This window comes from Heterocephalus glaber, unplaced genomic scaffold, assembly GCF_053883595.1.
Source record: "Heterocephalus glaber isolate CG9 unplaced genomic scaffold, H.glaber_assembly_v1.0 deba00001444, whole genome shotgun sequence".
Lineage (NCBI taxonomy): Eukaryota > Metazoa > Chordata > Mammalia > Rodentia > Bathyergidae > Heterocephalus > Heterocephalus glaber.
The window spans coordinates 9,301,378-9,321,847 of record NW_028258297.1 but is presented as its reverse complement, the minus strand read 5'-3'; the positions used below and the strand labels follow the sequence as shown (position 1 = coordinate 9,321,847).

Sequence of the window (20,470 nt, the reverse complement as noted above, 5' to 3'; positions counted from 1 at the left end):
GAGGGTCACCCTTGTGTTTGTAGGGCTGGGGGTGGGGGGCTGTAGATGACGACGGAAAGGACATGACATAGCATTTGGGGAACAAGGCTTCAAACAAAGCAAGTGTATTAAGCTTGCAGAGTGGGAAGAACCAACTGTCAAGCTCTCGGGGCATGAATTTCAAATGAGAGTCAGCTGCATCAGGACCTGGTGCTTTCACACCTGCGTTCAGCCTCGCAGGTGCTGGTGTGGTGCAGGTGGAGGCAGGATTTCCCCAGGGTTGGCTGTCGCCAGCTCCGTGGGACAGAGGAAGAGAAGTTATTGGCAAGTAAATCAGTGCAGCAGAGGATAAACAAGGCGTGCCTGCCCACCTCGCAGTGTTCAAGGTGAATCGCAGTGGGAAGTCATTAAAAACATTTTTATTTTAAAACAAATCTGGATTCATTCTGAAGTAGGACTAAAAAAGCACATGGATTTTCCAGGCACCTTCGCACACTTCAAGCACGGCTTTTCTGTTTGATGGGCTGCTTTCTGCTACCTCCTGGTCCTCCTGGGCTGAATTCACTCTTGATGGGAGCTTGGGAAAAGTCTGGGGAACTCTGTTCTGCTAGTGTGGCCCCTGCCCCCTGCCTGGGCCTCTAACTGTTCACAGAGGTCATCTGAGGACGAGGTTCAGCCAAGAACAGTGACAACATTGGGAAACTCTCTCCAAATTGGAGTCAACAGGGAGGCCCAGGAACTAGATGGAGCCCCTGCAGGCAGTGAGGTGGGGGCAGCAGACCCTGCTACTGGCTGGGGACGTTCAGTGTAGAGTCCAGGGAGGTCGTAGGGAGGGTCTGAAATATGACAGGAAGCTTCCCTCTCTCCATTATCTCTCCAGGACCCCAAGGGGTGCAATACTCAGGGGGGACCAGGCAAATGACTCAGATAGATTGGGTCCTAGGAACAAGGGAGGGACCCGGATCCCAGAACTGGGGCACAAGCTGGGAAAGGGGTGTTCAGAATGAGGGCAGGCATCAGAACTGGGCCACTTTCCATGTGGGACTTCGTATGTCTGAGCCTGGGAGCTGGCAGAACAGAGCAGGTCCGGGGCCTATTTGGGGTGGGTGAGGCTTTGGGGCACTGTCATGTGCTGTCCCCTCAGGACAGCACTTCCCTCTCCCCCCTAAGAAAGAGCCTCTGAGTAAACTGCATGTTTATTTTGAACACTCAAATTTACAAAAACAAAAAGGTAACAAAAACCATGACAGAGGCCACACACACTCACATACACACGTACACACACATTGCATCTCAGGTCACTTTATGTACAAAAGAGGAAGGGGGTGGGGTGGCCAGGGGGAGCGGTGGGGGCACTAATTTCACAGTGTTGGACGACTTGACATGCTCACTGCCTGCTCAGCCTGGGCCATGAGAGCCCCTTCCCCAACCAGCAGGGGCAGGGGGCAGGGAGAGAGGTGGGGTCTGGGGTGGCAGACAGTCCCTCCAGAGGGGGCCCCTTTGCCAGTTTGCTCAGGCCAGGGGTGCTGGGACACATAGGAGGGACCTGCTTCTTGAGTGAGGGGGTCACTGTGTCACATAAGGTCAGAAAGCTGAGTTCAGGGTTGCCAAGCTTCAGTGGGATGGCCTCAGAAACCCTCTGCAGGCCTCGGCTGCCTGTAAAGCGGGGGATTCCGTATCCTCTAAGAGAAGATTTCCTGCCTAGTCTGTGGTCCCATGCCATGCACAACTTGGAGGTGGGGGGGCACCGCACGCCACAAAGGTGGGAAAATCTGGCAGAGAACAGCTATGAAGCACCTGGCACAGGGCTTGGCCCAAAGCAGAAGCCTGAGGAGCAGCAGCTCCCCTGTCCCCTGCCTCGGACACTGGGAGACATCCCCTCCCTCAGCTCTCCTGGACACAGCAGCCCCTTAGAGGAGGCAGAGGTCAAGCGCGTGGGCAGGTGGGACACGGGATGCATTTCCGGGGAGGTGGAGACTCCTCCTATGACTGCGAAGGGCCGCTGGCCCTGGAGCCCACCCATCCTGCACCTAAGTTCCCTCTGTCACTTTGAATGCACCTGAAATATGTCAGGAGCAATGCACCAAATCCCACTCTGCAGGGTTAGGAAGCACTCATCCCCTGGGGCTGGGGTGGGGGTTGAGCACTTGACCAGCTCTGATGACACTTGCACTCCCTCTCTGGCTGCCTGATCATGCTGGGCAGGTGGCTTCACCTCTGGGAGGCCCAGCTTCATCCCCTGTTATCTTGGGGCCAAGAAAAGTTCTAATGCATAGCTGCACCGGGGTAAACCAGTAGTCCCGAGAAGCATCAGCTGCTATGAAGGGCCTAACAAGTGGGACCTCTGACTTCTGTAGAGACAGGCACAGCTCAGGGACACAACTGAGAGCCAAACCCAGCTCTCCCTTCCCTGTCTTCCCTCTATCTCCCTGGGAACAGCATAAGTTCCCAAAACCTGGCTCCAAACAGCAGGTGCTCGGTAAATGTTCCTAGAACAATCCACAGCTGAGGGAGGGGTGGGACTGTGGAAATGGGGAGTCAGGCCTTCCTCCAGGGATCCACATCCGGAGCCCACAGCCTGACATCCCCACTGGTTCCATTCCCTCCTGAGGGCTGACCAGGGTGACTAGGCATGGGAACGAGGCTCGGAGTCAGACATCTCATCACCACTGTGACAAAGCATAAAGGATTTGTGATGAGACTCAAGTCTGGGTGGGCTCAAGGGACCAAGCGGGTTGTGTCTCCCCCTCCTAAGACCCATCCTCCCAAGGCCTCCATGAAAGCTCCTTCCAAAACAACTGCCAAAGCTTTTCAAGCTCAGTGTCCCCAAAATCTAAGTGCTGAATTCTGCCATCACTGCAGCAATAGGGTATGTTATGGTGACAAGATTCTTGACCTAGCACTTGAGCTGATGTCATTGGCTGTTACCAGGGCAACCCAATCTCAGCAGGTCCTGGCTGAAGCCGCCATGGCTCTGACTTCTGGGGGAGTTGGATGGGAGGTGCTGAACCATCTATCTGTGCTCCCGAAATGGAAACAAAGGTCTGGGGGCCGGAGGCAGCACATCCTGGACATTCGTCCATGGCCCTGGGCCCCACAGCCTGCGTCACATCTCTGAGTGGCTGTGGGGAGTCAAGGAGGGGACAGAAGGGGTGCCAAGAGGCCCCGGTGCCCACTTCTCAGGTAGCTCGTCACTGCCCAGATACCTGGGAGGGACTGGCAAAGGGAGGGACACCTGCCTCCTCAACTGTCCCTTCTGCCACAGTGCCAGGGACCATGCCCTCCTCCTCTCGCCTCCTGGGGGTACCAAGGTATTCAGGTTTTTCACAAAAGGTGTTCCAGAGGATGGAGTGGAGGAAGAACACTGAAGCCCTGGGTTCTAATTCTGGCCCTTTGCTGTGTGACTCTGCAAGTCTTTCCCTCTCTGAGCTCTTCTCCATCAGTCATAAAGCAAGAGGTCAGAGTGGATGTTTTTTCTCAGCTCTTATATTCTACTCTTGTTGGGGAGCTGGTAAAGATTTCAGGATAGGAACCAGAAAGCCAAGCAGCCCTTTGAGACAAACCCAGATAGGCTGGAGTGCCAGGTGGGGAGAGAGAGCTGATTTTTTTAGACCATGTGTGAGCCTGCTTGGCCTGGAACCTTGCCCTTGCCCCTGACTTTGGAGCCAGCTGCGGACCTAACCCATGCCCAGCCTGACCTTCCTTGCTGCCCAGTCCCAGGACCCACCCCTGCCAGCCCCTGGGTCTCTAGGCTTGGCCCGCTCCACCTGTCCAGGATTGTGCGTCATCTCACGCTGGCTCTACAGAGCTCTGGGAAATGAGCAGCACAGAGCGGAAAGCCAGGCTCTGGTAGGGCAGGCACTCACAGGAGCCACACAGCTTGGTAATGTGGCTCTGCCAGCAGCGGTACTGCCTGAGATGCTATGTCTGCCTGCAGCTTCTCCTGGCTCAGGCTGTAGGGGTCCCGGACCTGTCCCGGGCACGAGGCAGGAGGGGTGACCATGGCAGCCCTTTGGCTTTGGGGATTCTTGGTCCCTAGCCCTCCAGGCTGGAGCTGGGAAGGGAATGTCCTGGAAACTGAGACAGGGCCGCACCAGGCAAGAAACCAAGATTCAAACCACTGCACACAAAGAAGAGGGGAAGCGGGTGAGGGTGGGGAGGCTTCAAGATGGGCAGCGGCAGGAAGGGGGAGGAGGTGAGTCTGATGCCTCAGGTCTCTGTCATCCCCTTCTACAGCCTGCTGTGGTCCTGGAAGGGACAGCCCCAGGCCTGCAGCATGGGGGCCACCCCACAACAACCCCGTGGGGGGTGCTGTGGGATCAGTGGAATCAGTGATGGACGGGCAAGGTGGGGTGGGGAGGAGACTGCTCCTGTGAAGTGCCAGGAGGGCCAGAGCCAGGACTCACCCCAGGCTCCACCCTGGACGTGAGGCACTTGTCCCCACCCAGGTGACCGAGGGGACACCCATCGCAGGACAGGGCATTCTGGAGGAGAGGGTACAGGTGAGGGGAAGAGGGAGGCATGGGCAGAAGTGGGCAGGAGGAAAGCACAGTACTTGGAGAGGCTGAGGGGGGAACAGCCCCCTCAAGGTCCCCGAAGTGGTAGGCATGGGAGGGGCCCTGGACGAGGTGGCCCTCATGCCTTGGCCCTCCCCTTGCAGACATCGAAGGGGGCCTTTTTGGCACCCCCGAAGGTCTCCACCAGCTTGTCTTCCCAGGGGAGGACGCTGCCCAGCAGTGGCGCAGTACAGTTGGCAATGCCCAGGACCTGGGCAGGTGTCAGCACATGGTCCCACAGGTTAAACTGGGCAATGTCACCAACAAAGGCCTGGGTGGCATCAAATCGGCCTCCCAGGGTATCCTAGGGTGAGAGAGCAGCAGAGAAAGGAGAGACATAGAGTGAGCCTCAGAGTCAGGCCCCTGTCCCTGCTGAAGCCCTGCCCCACCCTCCCACATTCTTTCCGCCAATGCTCTAGCATCACCCACAGGTTCTAGTCCCCCCACCCCCGCCCCCAGCAAGGTTCTAGCCCTGCCCTCAGGGTTCTAATCCCACCCCCAAGGTTCTGGCTCCACCCCTAAGGGTCAATTCCTCACCAAGGTTCCAAACTCACCCTCAACATTCTAGCCCTGCCCTCAGGTTCTAACTCTGCCCCCAAGGCTACAATCCCACCCCCAAAGTTAGCCCTTTTGCTGGGTCTCTCCTTTCCCTGTCCCTCACTTTGCCCATCTGCTGAAAAGTGAGGTCAGACTTAGGGTCACTCATGTTCTCTCTCCTCATGCCCTCCTGCTCATGCTCCCTTCTAGGGCAGGATAAGCTCTTGGGCCTCCAGCCAACCCCTGTCTGAGGCTTACCTGCTCCTGGCCCAGAATAAGGATGCCGTGAGGCTTGATGGGGTGCCAGGCTGCCAGATTCTCCCCGGAGCCCCGCAGCTCCCCATCCTGGTAGGCAGACCACAGGCCGTCCCTTGTGGTCCAGGCGATGCAGATGTGGTGCCAGCTGTTGTCCTTCAGGCTCATTGGCAGCTGGGCCACCTGGACAGAGGACCCCGAACTCCAGGTCAAAGGGGCCACAGGCCTGAGGCTGGAGCAGGGGATTGGGAGGTGGGGAGACTTGTGTCCAGGGGCCAACCCCAGTCCTGATCCTCCTTTCCCTCAGCCAGTGCTTCCCTGACCCCTGGCTTCTGTACCCTCACAGTCTCCCTAGGGCACTGGAACTGTCCAGTTTTCCCAGTGCACAAGGTTCTGAGGTTGGCAGCAGCACTACCCATAGCGCTCAGCACACACCTGGGGCTCAGAAGCGCTGGCACCGACAGCATAGGGCTCAGACAGAGCCCAGACACTGGTCTCTGACCTTGGTTCGGCCATCAACATCCTGTGTAACCATGGGGGGCCCTGTTCTTCCCTACTTGGGCCTCAGTTTTCCCATCAGTACAGTGCAGGGGTCAGACAAGGGCAGCCACGTATGCAGCCATCACCCCTTCATCCACCCAAGGCAGGCACGACCAATCAACCCCAAGCCTGACTCAGCCCAGGCTCTCTCTTTTTTTTTTTGATACTGGGGATCGAACTCGGGTCCTTGCACTTGTGCAGCAGGTGATGAAACCACTGAGCTAAATCCCCGGCCCAGCCCAGATTCTCTTATCACAGTGCTCTGGAAGCCTGTGCTAATGGATTGGAGTTGCCTTTGAGATGAAAGGCACTTGCTGGCTGTGTATCTGGTGGTCCCAAAGGGCTCCTTTGTCACGTATGTTCTCTGAGATCACAATTTAACACAGCACTCTCGGAGACTTCCTTGGTGTAGGGCCTGTTCAGGACACAGGGTCTGGGTCTGGTCTTGGCCTTTAACTGAGCTATGCCTGGCCAGGAAGGAGGACTTCAGGGACCACACTGGCAAATGAAACAGCACAGGACCACCAGTGAGGCCCAGTAGGTGTGAAGGCCAAGAGAAAGGGGACATGGCACAGAACCATCCGGAAGAACTCTGGAATCTGGCCACTCCATTGCTAGCCCAACAAGATTAGTGGGCAGCCTATGCCTGCATCCTGTCCAGAGTGGTGAAAACCTTCTCATCAAGGGCTTTCCCTTGACCAGGCCAAGGACAAAGGACAGCAGCCAGGGGGTGGTGACCAGAGCAAGGTCCAGGCTCCAGATGGAGTTCAGCTACCCCAGTCTTAGAGCTTATGGGGTCACAATAGAAATTCGCTGCTCCCTGGCCCATCTCTGCTCTCCTCCAGGACACACATGAAAGGTGTCTATTGGCTTGTGTGGCAGTTGGCTGGTCTCAGATGGTGGCCATGCTGTCTGCAGGGGTCTCAAACCATCACCATGCCTGTCAGGCCAAAGCACGTACGGGAGGAACTTTGGGAGAGAAGGTGATTGGCCAGGGAAGGGCCGGGGGTGTGGGAGGCCTGGGTGTGAGGAAGGTTGGAGGGGTTCAGAGGTCGTTTCTGGAGCCCAAGACCCTGAATCACACCCTCATCCTTCACCTGCTGTCTGTCCAGGGAGCACACAGCCTCTCCCGGAACCTCTCTTCTCCATCGGCAAAATGGGAGCAATGCAGGCACCTGCCACTCGCTGTTGGAAAGGCCAAGCGTGGTGAGGGGATCAAGTGCTTCTCAGCACCCTGCCTCACATAGTCAAATAGCTCACACTTCAGGAAGCTTGCTAACTGCTAGGCTCTGCTCAGAATCCTCTACTTGCATTTAAGGCTTCTATTTCTTATCGTAGCCCTAAAAGGTAAAGACTATTATCATTCCTGTTTTACAGCTAAGGCACTTCCCTCCCTTCCTTAGTCTCTGTCCAGGAGCATGAGCAGGGCACCGGGCACCTGCACCTGCAACCCTGCCCTACACCCGGGTCCCTGCAAAGTCCCTTCACCTCTTTGCACCTCACTGGCCCATCACCTCTGTACAATGGTGACAACACCACCAGCCTCCATTGGGGACACAAGCCTCTCTTCAGCCTGCCCCATATCTGGCTTGCCAGAACCCAGCCTGCCACACAGCAGGCCCTTCATGTTAGCCACAGCCACAGCTGCTGAGTGGCAGAATGAAAGCACCAGCCCTTGTGTGATGGGTCCCGGAAGTGTGACCCCAGCCCCACCCTCGGCCCTGCCCACCTTGTCGTTGATCAGCAGCTCCATGGGCTCGTGGCCTGCCTCCAGCAGCACAATCTCGTTGGCCTGCCCGGGCACTGAGTAGGAGAAGGGGGTGCCCTGCCCCGTGCCCCCTGACCTGGACCGCAGCCACATGCAGGTGGTGAAGGCGTAGAGCTCGGGCAGCGCCTTCCGGACACGGGCATACATGTAGTTGTTTCGGATGGGGATGCCAATCTTGAAGGCGTCTGGGGGGTTGTAAGCCGAGGACCCTGGGGGTGGGCATGGTGGGGTCAGAGGACACTGCCCTGGGCAGAAGGAGGGCTAATGGTTCCTGGCCACCTGATGTGTGTCAGGTACCTTCATCCCCTTTTCTACTCTGCTCAGAGACATGGCTAAAGCCCAAGGGCTCTGGATCTGCATGTCCCAAGTTCGAACCCTACCTTCACCACTTCCTGGCCATGTGACTTCCAAAAACTTTAAGCTTAACCTCTCTAGCTTCAGTTTCATTGCTAAAATGGGGTCATATTTCCTCCCTGCCAGGGTTGTGTGAGGATTGTTTGGGCCAGAATATGTGAAGGGCCTGGCCCATATTAATGCTCAGCAAAAGTTAGCTATGATGATGATGATGATGATTATTATTTAGAGTTCTTTGCCACTTAGGCATTCTATACTGCTTTTTTGTTTGTTTGTTTGGTACCGGGGATTGAACTCAGGTCCTTGCACTTGCGCAGCAGGCTGCGAAACCACTGAGCTAAATCCCCGGTCCTATACTGCTTTTTGATTGGCAGACATTGTTCTAAGCATTTTCACATATATTATTTCACACTTCATAGCACCCTCCCACTATTATCACCCTCATTTACACTTGAGAACATCATGACACAGAGAAGCTAAGTTATTTTTTCAAGGCCACACAGCTAGTGAATGGTAGAGCTGGGATTTGAACAAAACAATCTGCATGTGTGGAACCTGGACCCAGGGTTCCTGATGTCCACACCTGTACACTGTCCATTATGCTCCTCTGTCCCCCTGGCAATGCCAAGCTTAGGTGTTAAACAAATAACAAAATCCCCATTTGCTGAAGGTGCTGTTTGTGGGTGGTTAAATTCATGACCGTGGGTCTATTCCTGGTTTGAGGTCTAGATTCTTGACTTACTGCTTGTGTGACCTTGGGAAAATCAATTGACCTCTCTGAACCTCAGTTTCCTCATCTGTGAAAACCCCTGTGCCATTTGTGAAGGTGAAATCAGCAGGTGTGTGCAGCACTTAGCTCACTCTGAGGACACGTGGTGGTGTCAGAAAATGAGAATTGTTAACGATCATTTTGGGACAATAATATTCTCCCCCTCGTGTGTCCTGCAGCCTCCTCCCCACTGTCCCATCCGCCTTGGCCTCTGGAGAGCACCAACGTGTTGTCAAGTGGCTCTGTCCCCCCAGGATACCACAGGGACCAAGGCCTCATCGACGCTGCCCTCTCTGCAGGACCCACCGTGTTCCAGCTCGGCCACTCGGCCCTGCAGGGCATCCAGCTCCTTCTCCACCTCCTGGTGCTGCTGGTGGCTGCTGTGGCTGAGGGCCGTGCGCTCCTTCTCCAGCGCCAGCACCTTGGCCAGCAGCTGCCCCTCCAGCTCGTCCATCTTGGAGTGCAGGGCGGTGGGTATGGCGGGTGCTGGTGCAGCGGCTGCTGAGAGGTTCACACGGGCTGGGAGCTCCTGCTGCTCACAGGGCAGAGAAGGGGGAATGTGTGAGGTCATGGGTGGGTGAGGAAAGGCACGGGGCTCTGAGATGCCACCACCCTTGGCAGTGACCCCAGTCAGCCTCAGAGTCCCCATATGCAAAATGGGGACAGAAATAAAACTGCAGGCAACCAAGCCTGGCACTAGCAAGAGAATGTGGGAAGTGAAGGAACAGAAGCAAGACAGTCGCCCCTTTACTGGCCCATCAGGACACAGCCTTCCAGCAAGAAGCATGTGGGCAGCAGCTCTCATCAGAGCCACCGGGGACCCTTCCAAGCCTCCACTGCCACGCTGCCACCCCACTCCTCTACCACAGCCTGGACATCCTTGAGGACAGGGCCAGCTCTGTCTGTCTCTGTGACCTCCAGCCCAGGAAAAGAGCTGCTGTATGTTTGTGATCTCCAGGGAAACTTTTGTGGCTGTGCTTGGTCTTGCCATCCCAGACAGACCCAGAGGCACAAGCCAGGGTCTTCCAGAATAGGACTCCGATGTCATGGCCTTTCCAGGGTGACATGTGGTTAAGATCCCAGACTCCAGACAGACAGCTCAGGGCTCAAGTCCAGCTTGGGCACCAATCTGCTGTAGGACCCTAGGAATAATCCCTTGAGCTCTCTGAACTTATTTCCTCATGAGATAATTGCACCTATTTGGAAGGGCTATGGGGAGGATTAAGTGACAAATGGCAAATATTGCAACTACTTTGTAGGGTAGAGTGGTCCAGGTTGCACTCTGACACCCCATCCAGGCCAGGATGAGGGCAGAGTGTCCCTCCTTGTCCTGTCTTAAGATCCCAGAGGTCAGGAGACCTGAGGCGGGAGCTGGGGGCCCCTCCTTCCCCCTCTCCTGGGGCACAGGAAGGCAGAAGAAGCTACAAGTTAGACCTTTGGAGGGAGCAATCTCTGGTGGATATGTCACAGGAACATCAGTGGAAGATTAATAATTTACTGAGCTTCTGGGAGTCAAATTATAAGCATTTACCGTCCGCCTGACTTCCTCCGTGCTCTGAAGTCCCCACTGATAAGCCACTTGCACTCTCTCCTGGGGCCTGGGCAGTTCCCGTCCAGCCTGGCCCCGGGAGCCTGGCCCCAGACCCACCCCCCAGCCAGGAGCTGGCTGAATCGTCCCAGTTCATTCAGGGAGCAAGTTTGCCTCCACCACTACTCTGTGCCGGGCGCTGTCCCCGGTGCTGATGATACAGCGGAAGGGAAAACCGGAAGCCAAGAACCCAGCAATTCCCAAACACTGAGCTGTGAGGGGCTGGCCCGCAGCTTGGGCCAAGTATAGAAGACCTTCTTAGCCTCAAATGAGCCAGCTCTGGCCTGGAAGATCCTTTACTGGGTGACATGGAGCACATATCTTATCCTTTCTTAGCCTGTTCTCTAACCAGGGGACAAGGGAAGTGCTGTTGGGGGTGTGGAGCTGCCATCTGTGACCACTGATGGGACCTCATGCTGAGGGGTTAGAGGGGGTGACACTCAGCTCTACCACTGCATCCCGAGAACATATGGTTCCACTGTTCCTCATCCACAAAGTGGGGCCCCAGAACTCCCAGGATGCAGGTCCTGGGATGACTGACAGTGTTTGGGGAAGGATGAGGTTGCCTCAAATGGCCAGGGCTCGGTAGCACCTCAGACTCAGTCCTCCCTTCCCATCTCTCCATCTGGTGGTAATGCAGTGGGACTGAGGGTCAGCCTTCTCTCTCTGCCCTGGGAAACGGGTCGTCAGGATGAAGTTACTGAGGCTGGCTCTAGGAAGGGACTCCATGAAGCACTGGGGAGGGAGAGTCGGGCCACCTTTGTCCCCCACCATGTTATGATAAAGGTCTCAGCTGCCCACCCTTCCAGATGCCTGCCTGTCCCCTCCCCCCAGGCTGGGGTGAAGCACAGGGATGGATGGATGAGCCACGAAGTGCATCCAGACCCCCTTCTTACACTGAGCTTTGCCATCCTGAGGGCTCATTCTCACTCCAAGTTGCCTGCAAATCCTGGCTCTGGTGCAGATTAACCCCAAAGCCTCAGTTTCCCCTCCTATAAAATGAAACATGAAGGCCTCTCTTTGTCCATCCCCAGAACAGATGGAAGGAAGGAAGGAATAGAGACGCATCATGCAAACCATGAAGCCTGCCCGTGGGAGCTAATGGGGTCAGGCTCCACCTGACCATGGATGGCGGTGTGTGTGTGTGTGTGTGTGTGTGTGTGTGTGTGTGTGTGTGCCAGTGCCCAATTGCACTGGAGCTCCTCGGACTTCCAGGAAGCCTTGGACTGCCTCCTGCCTGGCTGCCAGCACTGATCTGCCTCAGTGCTCACTCTCCTCCGTGTCATCCTGAATGGCTCCATGGGCCAGGCCCACCCTTGGCACTTAAGAATCCTCATGACCTCTCATGCATGCTGATACTCTGAGTACACAGCCAGGGAAACGGAGGCACAAGTCCCTGTGAACTGTCTGACACCCCTGGAGCACGTCTCCTCTCTGGCTAAGGGAAGGAAGGGACAGGATGGGACAGGACGCGGAGGCTATTTACACCACACTGCTTCCTTTGAGGAGAACACAGAACATGCGCCAGCTGGGGAGGTGCACAAGCTGTCCTCCCATCACAGCACCCTCCCCTCACCGCGTGGCCAGGGAGGGAGGGGGGGGGTGGGCTCCGGATCACGCGCGGCTCCCCCCGCCCCTGTCTGAATCACAGAAGCACAATTCCCCCACCCACCCCCTGGCCATCTGCTGCGGGTGTGGGCTGTGGTGCGTGGGCTCCTGGCCTGAGATGGTGGTGTGGGGGGGAGCTTGGCTCCCACTGGGTTCTCTCCCCAGCTTGGCTGCTAATGTGCTGGGCTCCTTCGTACTCAGGGCCCAAGGGGCTCACAGGGTCACTGTCTCTGATGAGTGCTCACATCTGCCAGGCTCTGTTCCCCAGGAAGCTAGGCAAACACTTCTCAGCTGTGCTCACAGGCTGGGGAGGAAGGAGGTCTGCTATACAGACAAGTGAACCGAGGCTCAGAGCTGGAGGCTGCCTGCTAAGGTCACATAGCTGCGGGGCCACAGAGAGGACTTCAGCCTCTGCCCTCTCCTCAGTCCTCCCCCGACCGACTGGGTCTCAGTTTGCTGATCTGCCACATGGGCACGGGCTGGGCACCCTGTCTGCCTTCAGGCTGGACTTCAGGATCAGGGTCTCCCTGTGCACAGCCCATCCTGCCTGACAGCACAGGACCTGGCCTCAGGGACAGCAGCAAGGCTCCAACCCTGTGAGGTCACCCCATGCCCCGTGAGTCCTGCTTAGCTCCCAGGCTTCACCAGCTGAGTGACTGGGTGCCTTAGTTACCCCATTTGCAAACAGGGCACAGTGGTAACATTCATATCCCATAGCATTCAGCAAGGACACAATGACTGAAGATGTGTTGCTCCTAGAGTTGATGCATGAAAAGTTACAGGAGGGTCAGCCATCCCACTGAGGATGAAGCCACTTAAATACCTCTTGGAGTGGCCCTCTGTTCTCCATCTCCACCCCCCGAATCTTCCTGTTCAGTTGTTATGTGGAGAGGAAGGTGCCTGGTGGGCAGTTAGCTACTGTGGACATGAGCGTGGACAGCATACAATGCTACACGACTTCAGCGTACAGGTGGTGTCCCTAGGGCTGTGTCTCCGCTCTGGCTTGGGTGCTTCGCCACATAGCACCAGAGGCTGCCACCTAAATCTTCCTGTGGCTACACTACTCTCCTGCTTAAACTCGTCCACAGCCCCCCAGCCCAACACAGAGCCCCTGTCCCTCTGGCCTCATGACAGGACCACATCTTACCTACAGGTGACAGGTCACTCCCACCACACACACCCATGTTCCTCTGACCCTCAGGCCTCTGCACATGCTGTTCCTTCTGCCCGGAACACTCTTCCTGCCCCCACTGTCCTGTGCCTGCTGCCTGCTCCCTGTCCAGGTGCCCAGGAGAGGAGGGGTGGCCCCGAGCTCCTCTGTAGGGCTGTAGAACGCCCACGAGCAACCACCACATGGCTCATTTACTGGCTCATTCATTCACCGCCAGCCAGCGTGGGGCATGGCAACGCTGAGTCCTGGTCACCAACAACTCTCACCTACTAGATCTCAGCCCCGGGCAAGTTGCTTGAGCACTGTCCCTCAGCCGCCTCCTCTGGATGAAGGTAACAGTACACTGGGATATAAGTGATGAGAGAGCCAGAGACTCTACGTCAAGTTTGGTACACACGTCTGATAAATGTTGGGACAATTCTTACTATCCCGTGGTACTACTGAGAGGCAGGCGAGCAGTTCCAGGAGCTACAGTGCTTGATCAAAACAACAGCTGAGCCACTTTGGCAGGCATCTGACCCTCTTGGAGCCTGGAAAAGGGAGTAGTGACAATGGGATGGTGCTCATGGCATCAGTGTTGAGGCCCTTACACACGCAGGCCCATCTGAGCAGGGCCCAGAGGTGAGGAGGTCCCATGCCTGCCACAGCATGGGTGTGCAGGGCTGTGCCCAGAATGGTAAGAGGAGGTGCCAGGGAGCCCCATCCTGTGCCCCACCTTCCTCCCCAGGAGCAACCCATGCAGGGAAGAGGGAAGTGAAGGGCAGAGCTGGCCCATCCTGGTCCCCATGCCAATCTGGAGCTGTAATGAGAAGACAAATGGGTGAGGGGGATGGGAAGCCTCCATCTGGAGACCAGCAGGGCTTCGGGCCATCCCAAGAACCGTCATGGGCCTCGAGGTCCCAGGGGGCGAATGCTCTCGCCTCTCCAGAAGGCCAGAGAACCTCTGCCACCCACACACCCTCTGGTCCCTGGCAAAAAATCCTCAACAAAGACAGGACCCTCACCCCTAGCCCACTTCAACCAGAAATCCTGGTGGGCATCTTGGCTCAACCTCTGCCATGCTGTGTGGCCTTGGAAACATCCCTTGACCTCTCTGAGCCTCAGTTTCCCCTGGAGTAAGACAAGGGCTGTGGGGATACTGAAATGCTTCCACTTTGGGTTGGTTGCCTCAATCCCTATCCCCAGAGTTCCATGGAGACGATGCACCCAAGACTGTCCCAGGGAGACCCCATTGCAAGTTTCCTTCAATAAGGAGGCTGACCTCTGACCGCTGACCTCTGGCCTCACTGCACCTCCCATTGGCAAAGACTTCTGCACAAAAATTCAACATGAAGGGAACGTGCTAGGCCTCAGGAATTATCAGAGTAATGCAAATGAAAGCTGCAAGTCTACCACACACCTACCAGGATGAGGGATGCTATAAAAGCGCAAGCCCATGGCCAGGTTTACATGTAGGTGGGTGTGCAGATGCTCACAGCCACTTTGGGAAGATGTGTGGCCGGACCTACCTACCGATGCTAAATATACACCCTCCACTACCCAGGCCTCCCACTCCTGGGGACAGATCCGGAGGAAAGGGGGTGTTGAGAGCCCCTGGAGATACCACGAGATTGATCACACCCACTGTGAGGGTGACATTGGCCACGGCCTGGACGTCCACCACAGGAGAATGGGTCAGAGCATGAAGGCACAGTGCAATGGGACAGCAACAGCAATGACAAATGGCAAGCCACTGTCCCGGGAGCCAGACATGAAGGAGCACAGAGCCTGAGGATCAGATGCTGGCAAGGGTGACCCCTGGCGAAAGAAGCCCTGGGGGAAGCCTTGGCTTGGAGGACATGACGGAGTCTTCTGGGAAGCTTGCAGTGCTGTGACTCTTGTTCTAGGGGTCCTGTCGTGTTACTCATGCGCACATCTGCACAGGGCTCTCCACGTCAGCCCTGGATCCTTTGCAGTAGAATATGTGAGCATTTGCACATCTTGGATGTAAGATAGACCACCCCCCCTTTCCAAATAGACCACAGGGTGGGCTTAGCTTTCTGCCCAAGCAGTCCCTGCCAGCTGGGGGTCTACCCTGTAAGGGTCTCCCCTGCCAGGGGCAAGGGTTGAAAAGAAGACAGGATGACAGGGCCAGAGATTTAGCTCAGTGGCGCCGCACCTGCCTCACAAGTGCAAGGTTCCGAGTTCCATCTCTGGTACCGGAAAAAAGAAAAACAACAGGATGACAATTCCCATTTAACAGATGGGAAAACTGGGGGTTGGAGAGGAGAAGGGGTTGTCTGAGGTCACAACAAGCAGGTGGTGGAGCCGGGATTTAAAAGGCCAGGCTTCTTACCAGAGTGAAGGGGCCACTGCTAGTAGGAGCAGGAAGTGAAGGGTCCCTAAGGTGGCCTCACCTCATCCATCTTGCCCATTTTACAGATACAAATACTGAGGCTGAGCTGGATGTGGTGGTGCACACCTATAATCCTGGCATTCTGGGAGGCTGAGGCAGCAGGATTGTAAATTCTAGCCCAACCGGGGCCACTCAGTGACTTAATGAGACTCTGTCCAAGAATAAAAACTAAAAAGGGCTGGGGATGTAGCTCAGAGCAAAGGGCCTGGGTTCAATCTCCTGCCAAAAACAAAAACAAACAAACAAAAGAACACTGAGATTGGGAAAGGAAGAATCAAGCAGGAATGGAGTCTATTTCCTAGGACGGAAGGCTGCGTAGCTAAGAGGTAGGCACTGGGTGCCTAACAAGCATCACTTGCTATTAGTGTGGCAGCAAAGGTCCCTCGGGCAGCCTCAGTTACCTTGGCAGCTAGCAGGACAAGTCTTTGCGGACAGGCCTGCAGTTGTCCACTTACAGTATCCAGCCTGGGGCACTGCCCTCACTTGTCTTTCCCAGTCTTGCAGGGGGGTGAAGTTCGAGCCCTGCAGAGGAGCTGAGAGTTAATGAAGAAAAACAAGCGCTTTGGAGCCAGAAAGGTCAAGCTGTATTGCTGTGGGACCTGGGGCCAGCTTCTTAACCTCTCTGAACTTTGGTTTCTCTGAAAAAGGGGCACCTCCCCCCCAGAGATTATAGGAGGATTAAATGAGACAATGTATGGGGCCTGGTGCGTGTTAAGTGCCCAGTAACTGTGAGCTAGAATTGCTCTTCCAGAAAGATTCCTGGCTTCCCTGAAGCCGGCATCCTCTGGGATGGAGACTGGGATATTCCCTGCCCTGGTCCCCACTCCAGGGTGAGGGGAGACCGTCAGCTTGCTGGGCAGGGTTAAGGACAGAGTTTATGTTTTTAAAAAATGCCATCTAAATCCATCTTAGAGTTTTATTGTACACATAAATTAGCCCAAAAGTGGGACACTGGGACACACACCTATGGCCCGTTGCCACGTAAATGGTCCAGCTCTCTTAGAAAGTGGTTCTTGGCCACAGCCATCCAAAGTCAATATCCTCTGACCCAGTAATAGCACCCCTGGGAATTCAGCCTAAAGAAATAATGCAACAGACACCAAGAAAGCAAAACACACCCCTCTGTACAAAACAGATCGGCAGTGAGCATCTGCAAGAATAAGAAACAGCCCACATCCCCAGTGACAGAGCTGGTCAAGTGACAGATGCGTGACAGAGCTGGAAGTCACTAAAATGGAAATTACCCAGCAGCTCTAACAATGGCTGCACATAGACAGATAGAGGGGGCTGCAAAAGGGAGAAAATGGTGGAATTAAATGTAATCCCATTAACCTTTTGACTTTTTTCAACCACAACAGCAAAACAAAAAAGACAACCAATTTCTCCTACGCCCTCAAATGTGCCCGCAATCAGGGGTCTGCAGGGAGACCCTGGCCAGCCTGGCCTTTCCCACCTTTTATAGTCAGGTCTGGCAGGGTTGAGGCGAATCAGAGATGTGTAGGTGGCCAAGGCTGGGTGAGGATTATGGGAGCACGGGCGGGGTAGAAAGGGTCAGAGCAAGTTCAGGGAAGACTTATGGGAGGAGGTGACTGTAGTCCAGACTCTTAGAGGAGGAGCAGGATCGTGCGGGAGGATCTGGGCAGAGGCAGAGAACTGAGAGGTGGAGGTGGAGAGGTGGATGGATACCAAAGGGCAGCCTGGGGAATTTGTACCCTGTACCCTTGGAGCTGCCCAGAGGAGGAGGGGGGGGGAGGAGGGGGAGGGGGAGGGGGAGGGCGAGGAAGATAAGATGTGCGGGAGGTGGGAAACCAGTAGAGGCCAGCTGACCTGAGCCAGGAGGCAGGAGGTCCCAAGCACAGCCCCACAGAGCACCCTGAGAAGCAGCTTGGCAGGGACCCTGAGTTCAGCTGGAGTGGAACAGCGTGTGGTTAGGGACTGGGGATGGCCAGAGGCAGGTGCTCAGTAGGCAGCGGGGTCTGTGGGTCTAGAAACAGCTTTGGTCAAGGCCCACTTCGGAGTGGGTGCTGGAAGCTCAGGGTGCAGCTGAGATCACCCAGGGAAAAGGAGAGGGGCACCTGGGAACCAGAAGTAAGAGCAGGAGGAAGGGCAGAGGGAGACGGGGAGGAGCTAAGGGCATGAGGTCTTCGAGAATGAGGACGGTCTGAGGGCAGAGGAGACTCGGCAAGAGAAGGACTGAGAAGTCCTCATTCAGTTCATCAAGTCTGGGGACACGAGCAAGAGCGCTTTTAGGGCAGTGGTGGCAGAGAGGGCAGACCCTGAAAATCTGGAGGCTTTTGAGGGTTACAGGAAAGAACAGAGGGGAGAAATGAAAAGCGGCTAAAGGGGACTCAGCAGAGACCCAGAGTCTGACCCTGCACCTGCTGGCTCCAGACCCGGCCACATACCCCCAAGGGACAGCCAGGCTGGGAAGGGGACCTGGTGGCCAGGCAGAACCCTGCCTTTCTTTCTTCATGCCTGATGCACACTGAAAGCATAAGAAGGTGCGTGTGGGGAAGCCGGGCTCCCCCCTGTCTGGAAGGTTGACCTGCTGCCAAATCCCAGGATCCCCCCAGCCTCAGCAGGCTCCCAGGAGGGGAGCCCACCCTGCCAAGTGCCACAGGTGCCAGGGAACAGGTCCAGGGCCAGCCTGGCTGTGCCAGCCCCAGACGTGGGAGAAGCCACCTGTGCCATCCGGGTGTGGGGGCAGGGCCACGGCAGGCAAGAAGAGGTTGACTGGATATCAAATTATTTTTATATTAATAAAATCTGCTCCCTAAAAAGAGAGTTTGTTCCTGTTTTTATTTTTGGTTGTATTTTAGAAATGAATAACATTATAGCATATTGTTAAAAATAGCAGTCACTCGAATTGATGGAGCAGACCTCTGCGCCAGGCACTGTTCTGGCCTTTTACATAAATCAACTCCCTCTTCCTCTGGTGCCCCAGTGAAGTCCTTACTGCTCTTATGCCCACTTTACAGATGAGGAAACTGAGACTCAATTCACTTTGGACTTCAAGCTTTCCCCTGGCCGTCTTTCCTGTTCTTAGCTCTAAGACACCCAACCCTGAACTCCCAGACCTCCGCCTCCTCTCCCCACTCTTCCACGTGGACACTGTCTGTTCTGCTGCCCAAGGGTTTAAGCTGGGGTGGGAGTCCCCTGCATTTCCTTCCTCTGGCTTGCCCTGCCACACTCAGGCCGGGGGCAGGTAGCAGGGGAGCTAGCACTTTGGCCTTTCCATCCTCTTCTTCCACAGTGCTCTTCCTCGAGGTCTGGAAGTCGGCCCCTGGCAGGTGTCCACAGCTGTTCCTAGCACCCAGTGTGATTGTCTGACCCGAACCTCTGGGCACCTCGGGTGTGTTCCTACAGGGAGGAAGCTGGCTGCCAGATGCCAAAGGAGAAATGTCTGACCCAGGATCACCCATACCAAGAGGGGCACCCCCTGCCACCACCAGCCTGAGCCAGGAAAGTCTGGAAAAGGCAATGGAGGAGGAGTGGGGTGAGGCCCTGTTCCTCCCCACCCCACCCCAGGAGCCTCCCTTTAGGGGTCAGAGGCTGGGTGCGAACTGAGCTCCTGAGGAGGGGCCAGTAGTCTGAGCCCATTCATTCAAGGGTGGGAGGTGGTGAGGCGCACCCCGTTTTGTATTATGGAGCCCCCTTCCCCTCTCTTCGGTTTGAGAGGAAGACCCAGAGTCCCTAGGACAGGTAATCGTATCTCTTGACCATGGAGTGTGGTCTGGTGCAGTTTTGGGGGCTCCAGAAGGAACCGATATGGATCTTTAATGAGATCCTAGTATGTGCCAAGCATTTCCACACACTTGTTTCAATCGATTTCCACCAGGAGTGGATGTGGTTGGACCCATTTTACAGCTGTAGAAACTAATCGTGGGACCAGTGCTTGGAGAGGAAAGGGGCTCAACATCAACCCGCCCAGCGCGCCCCAGGTGCCTCGGTCACGATGACAGACGACGCTGGCCTGCGTCCCAGCCTGGCACCCTACCGACCCGCCCTCCCGGCCACGGCCACGCGCGGACCGGAGGTGACCGCGGGGCACCCGACGGCGCGGAGCGCGGCGCTCACCTCGATGCGGTCGATGCGGTCCCGCAAGGCGCGCACAGCGTCCTCCAGCTCCAGCACGAGCGCGGGAGAGTCCCAGGCGCCGTCGGCCATGGTGTCGCGGCGGGGCCCGGCGTCCTGGAGGCCGCGCGGGAGGCCGCTCTCGCAGCGGCCCAGCTTGCCCGTGAGCTCGCGGATGGTGTCCTGGTCGGCGCGGATGCGCGCCTCCTGCTGCAGCGCCGTCTGGCGCAGCTGCTCTGCCGTGCTCTGCAGCAGCAGTAGCTCCTCGCGCTCGCCCGCCGCCGCCGCGTCGCCCTGCTCGGTCCCCGACGGGCAGGCGGCCGCCAGAGGCGTGCACAGGAAGCGGCTGAAGAGCGGCCCGGGGGGCAGCGGGTACGCGCTGGAGGCTGGCGCTCCGGGCAGCGCGGAGGGCCCGGACGAGCCGCCCAAGCCGTGCAGCGCGCTCAGGCTGCGCTGAGGGCCCGGGGACGCGGCGGCGCCCGAGGCGGCAGAGACGTTGTCGCCGCCGCCGGGCAGCGCCCGTGCCGGGCTGGCCGCCAGGGGCACGCTGGCGATGATGCAGATGACGGCACCGAGGAACGCCAGCATGCCCGCGGCCAGCAGCACGGCCAGGAACTTCAGCGTGAGGCGGGAGGCGGGGCGCTCGAGGCCCCGGCTGGCGCGGCGGCGGGGTCGGGGCTCGGGGCCCGGGAGCTTGGGACCCGGAACGGGAGGCGAGCCGGAGCTGTCTCCGCGGCCGCTGCTGCCGCCGCTCTGAGCGCGACGCGCGGCGGGAGGAGAAGGCGGCGGGCGCGGCGGCCCCGCCCCACTCGCTCCCCCGGGCCGGCCCTGGCCCAGCCCCGCACCCGTTCAGCGCCGGGCGCCCAGGTGCGGCGC

At 56.9% G+C, this 20,470-nt stretch overlaps 1 protein-coding gene across 1 annotated transcript; it reads right to left on the bottom strand.

Moving 5' to 3' along the window:
• Window positions 1-1,163: 1,163 nt before the first annotated feature.
• On the bottom strand, window positions 1,164-20,440 carry Nptxr (neuronal pentraxin receptor; the record flags this gene model as incomplete). Its single annotated transcript, XM_013072479.3, has 5 exons — window positions 1,164-4,839; window positions 5,331-5,510; window positions 7,597-7,844; window positions 9,065-9,290; window positions 19,598-20,440. Coding segments are annotated over 5 exons (1,722 nt in total), but the record flags the coding sequence as incomplete, so codon positions are not given.
• Window positions 20,441-20,470: the final 30 nt, after the last annotated feature.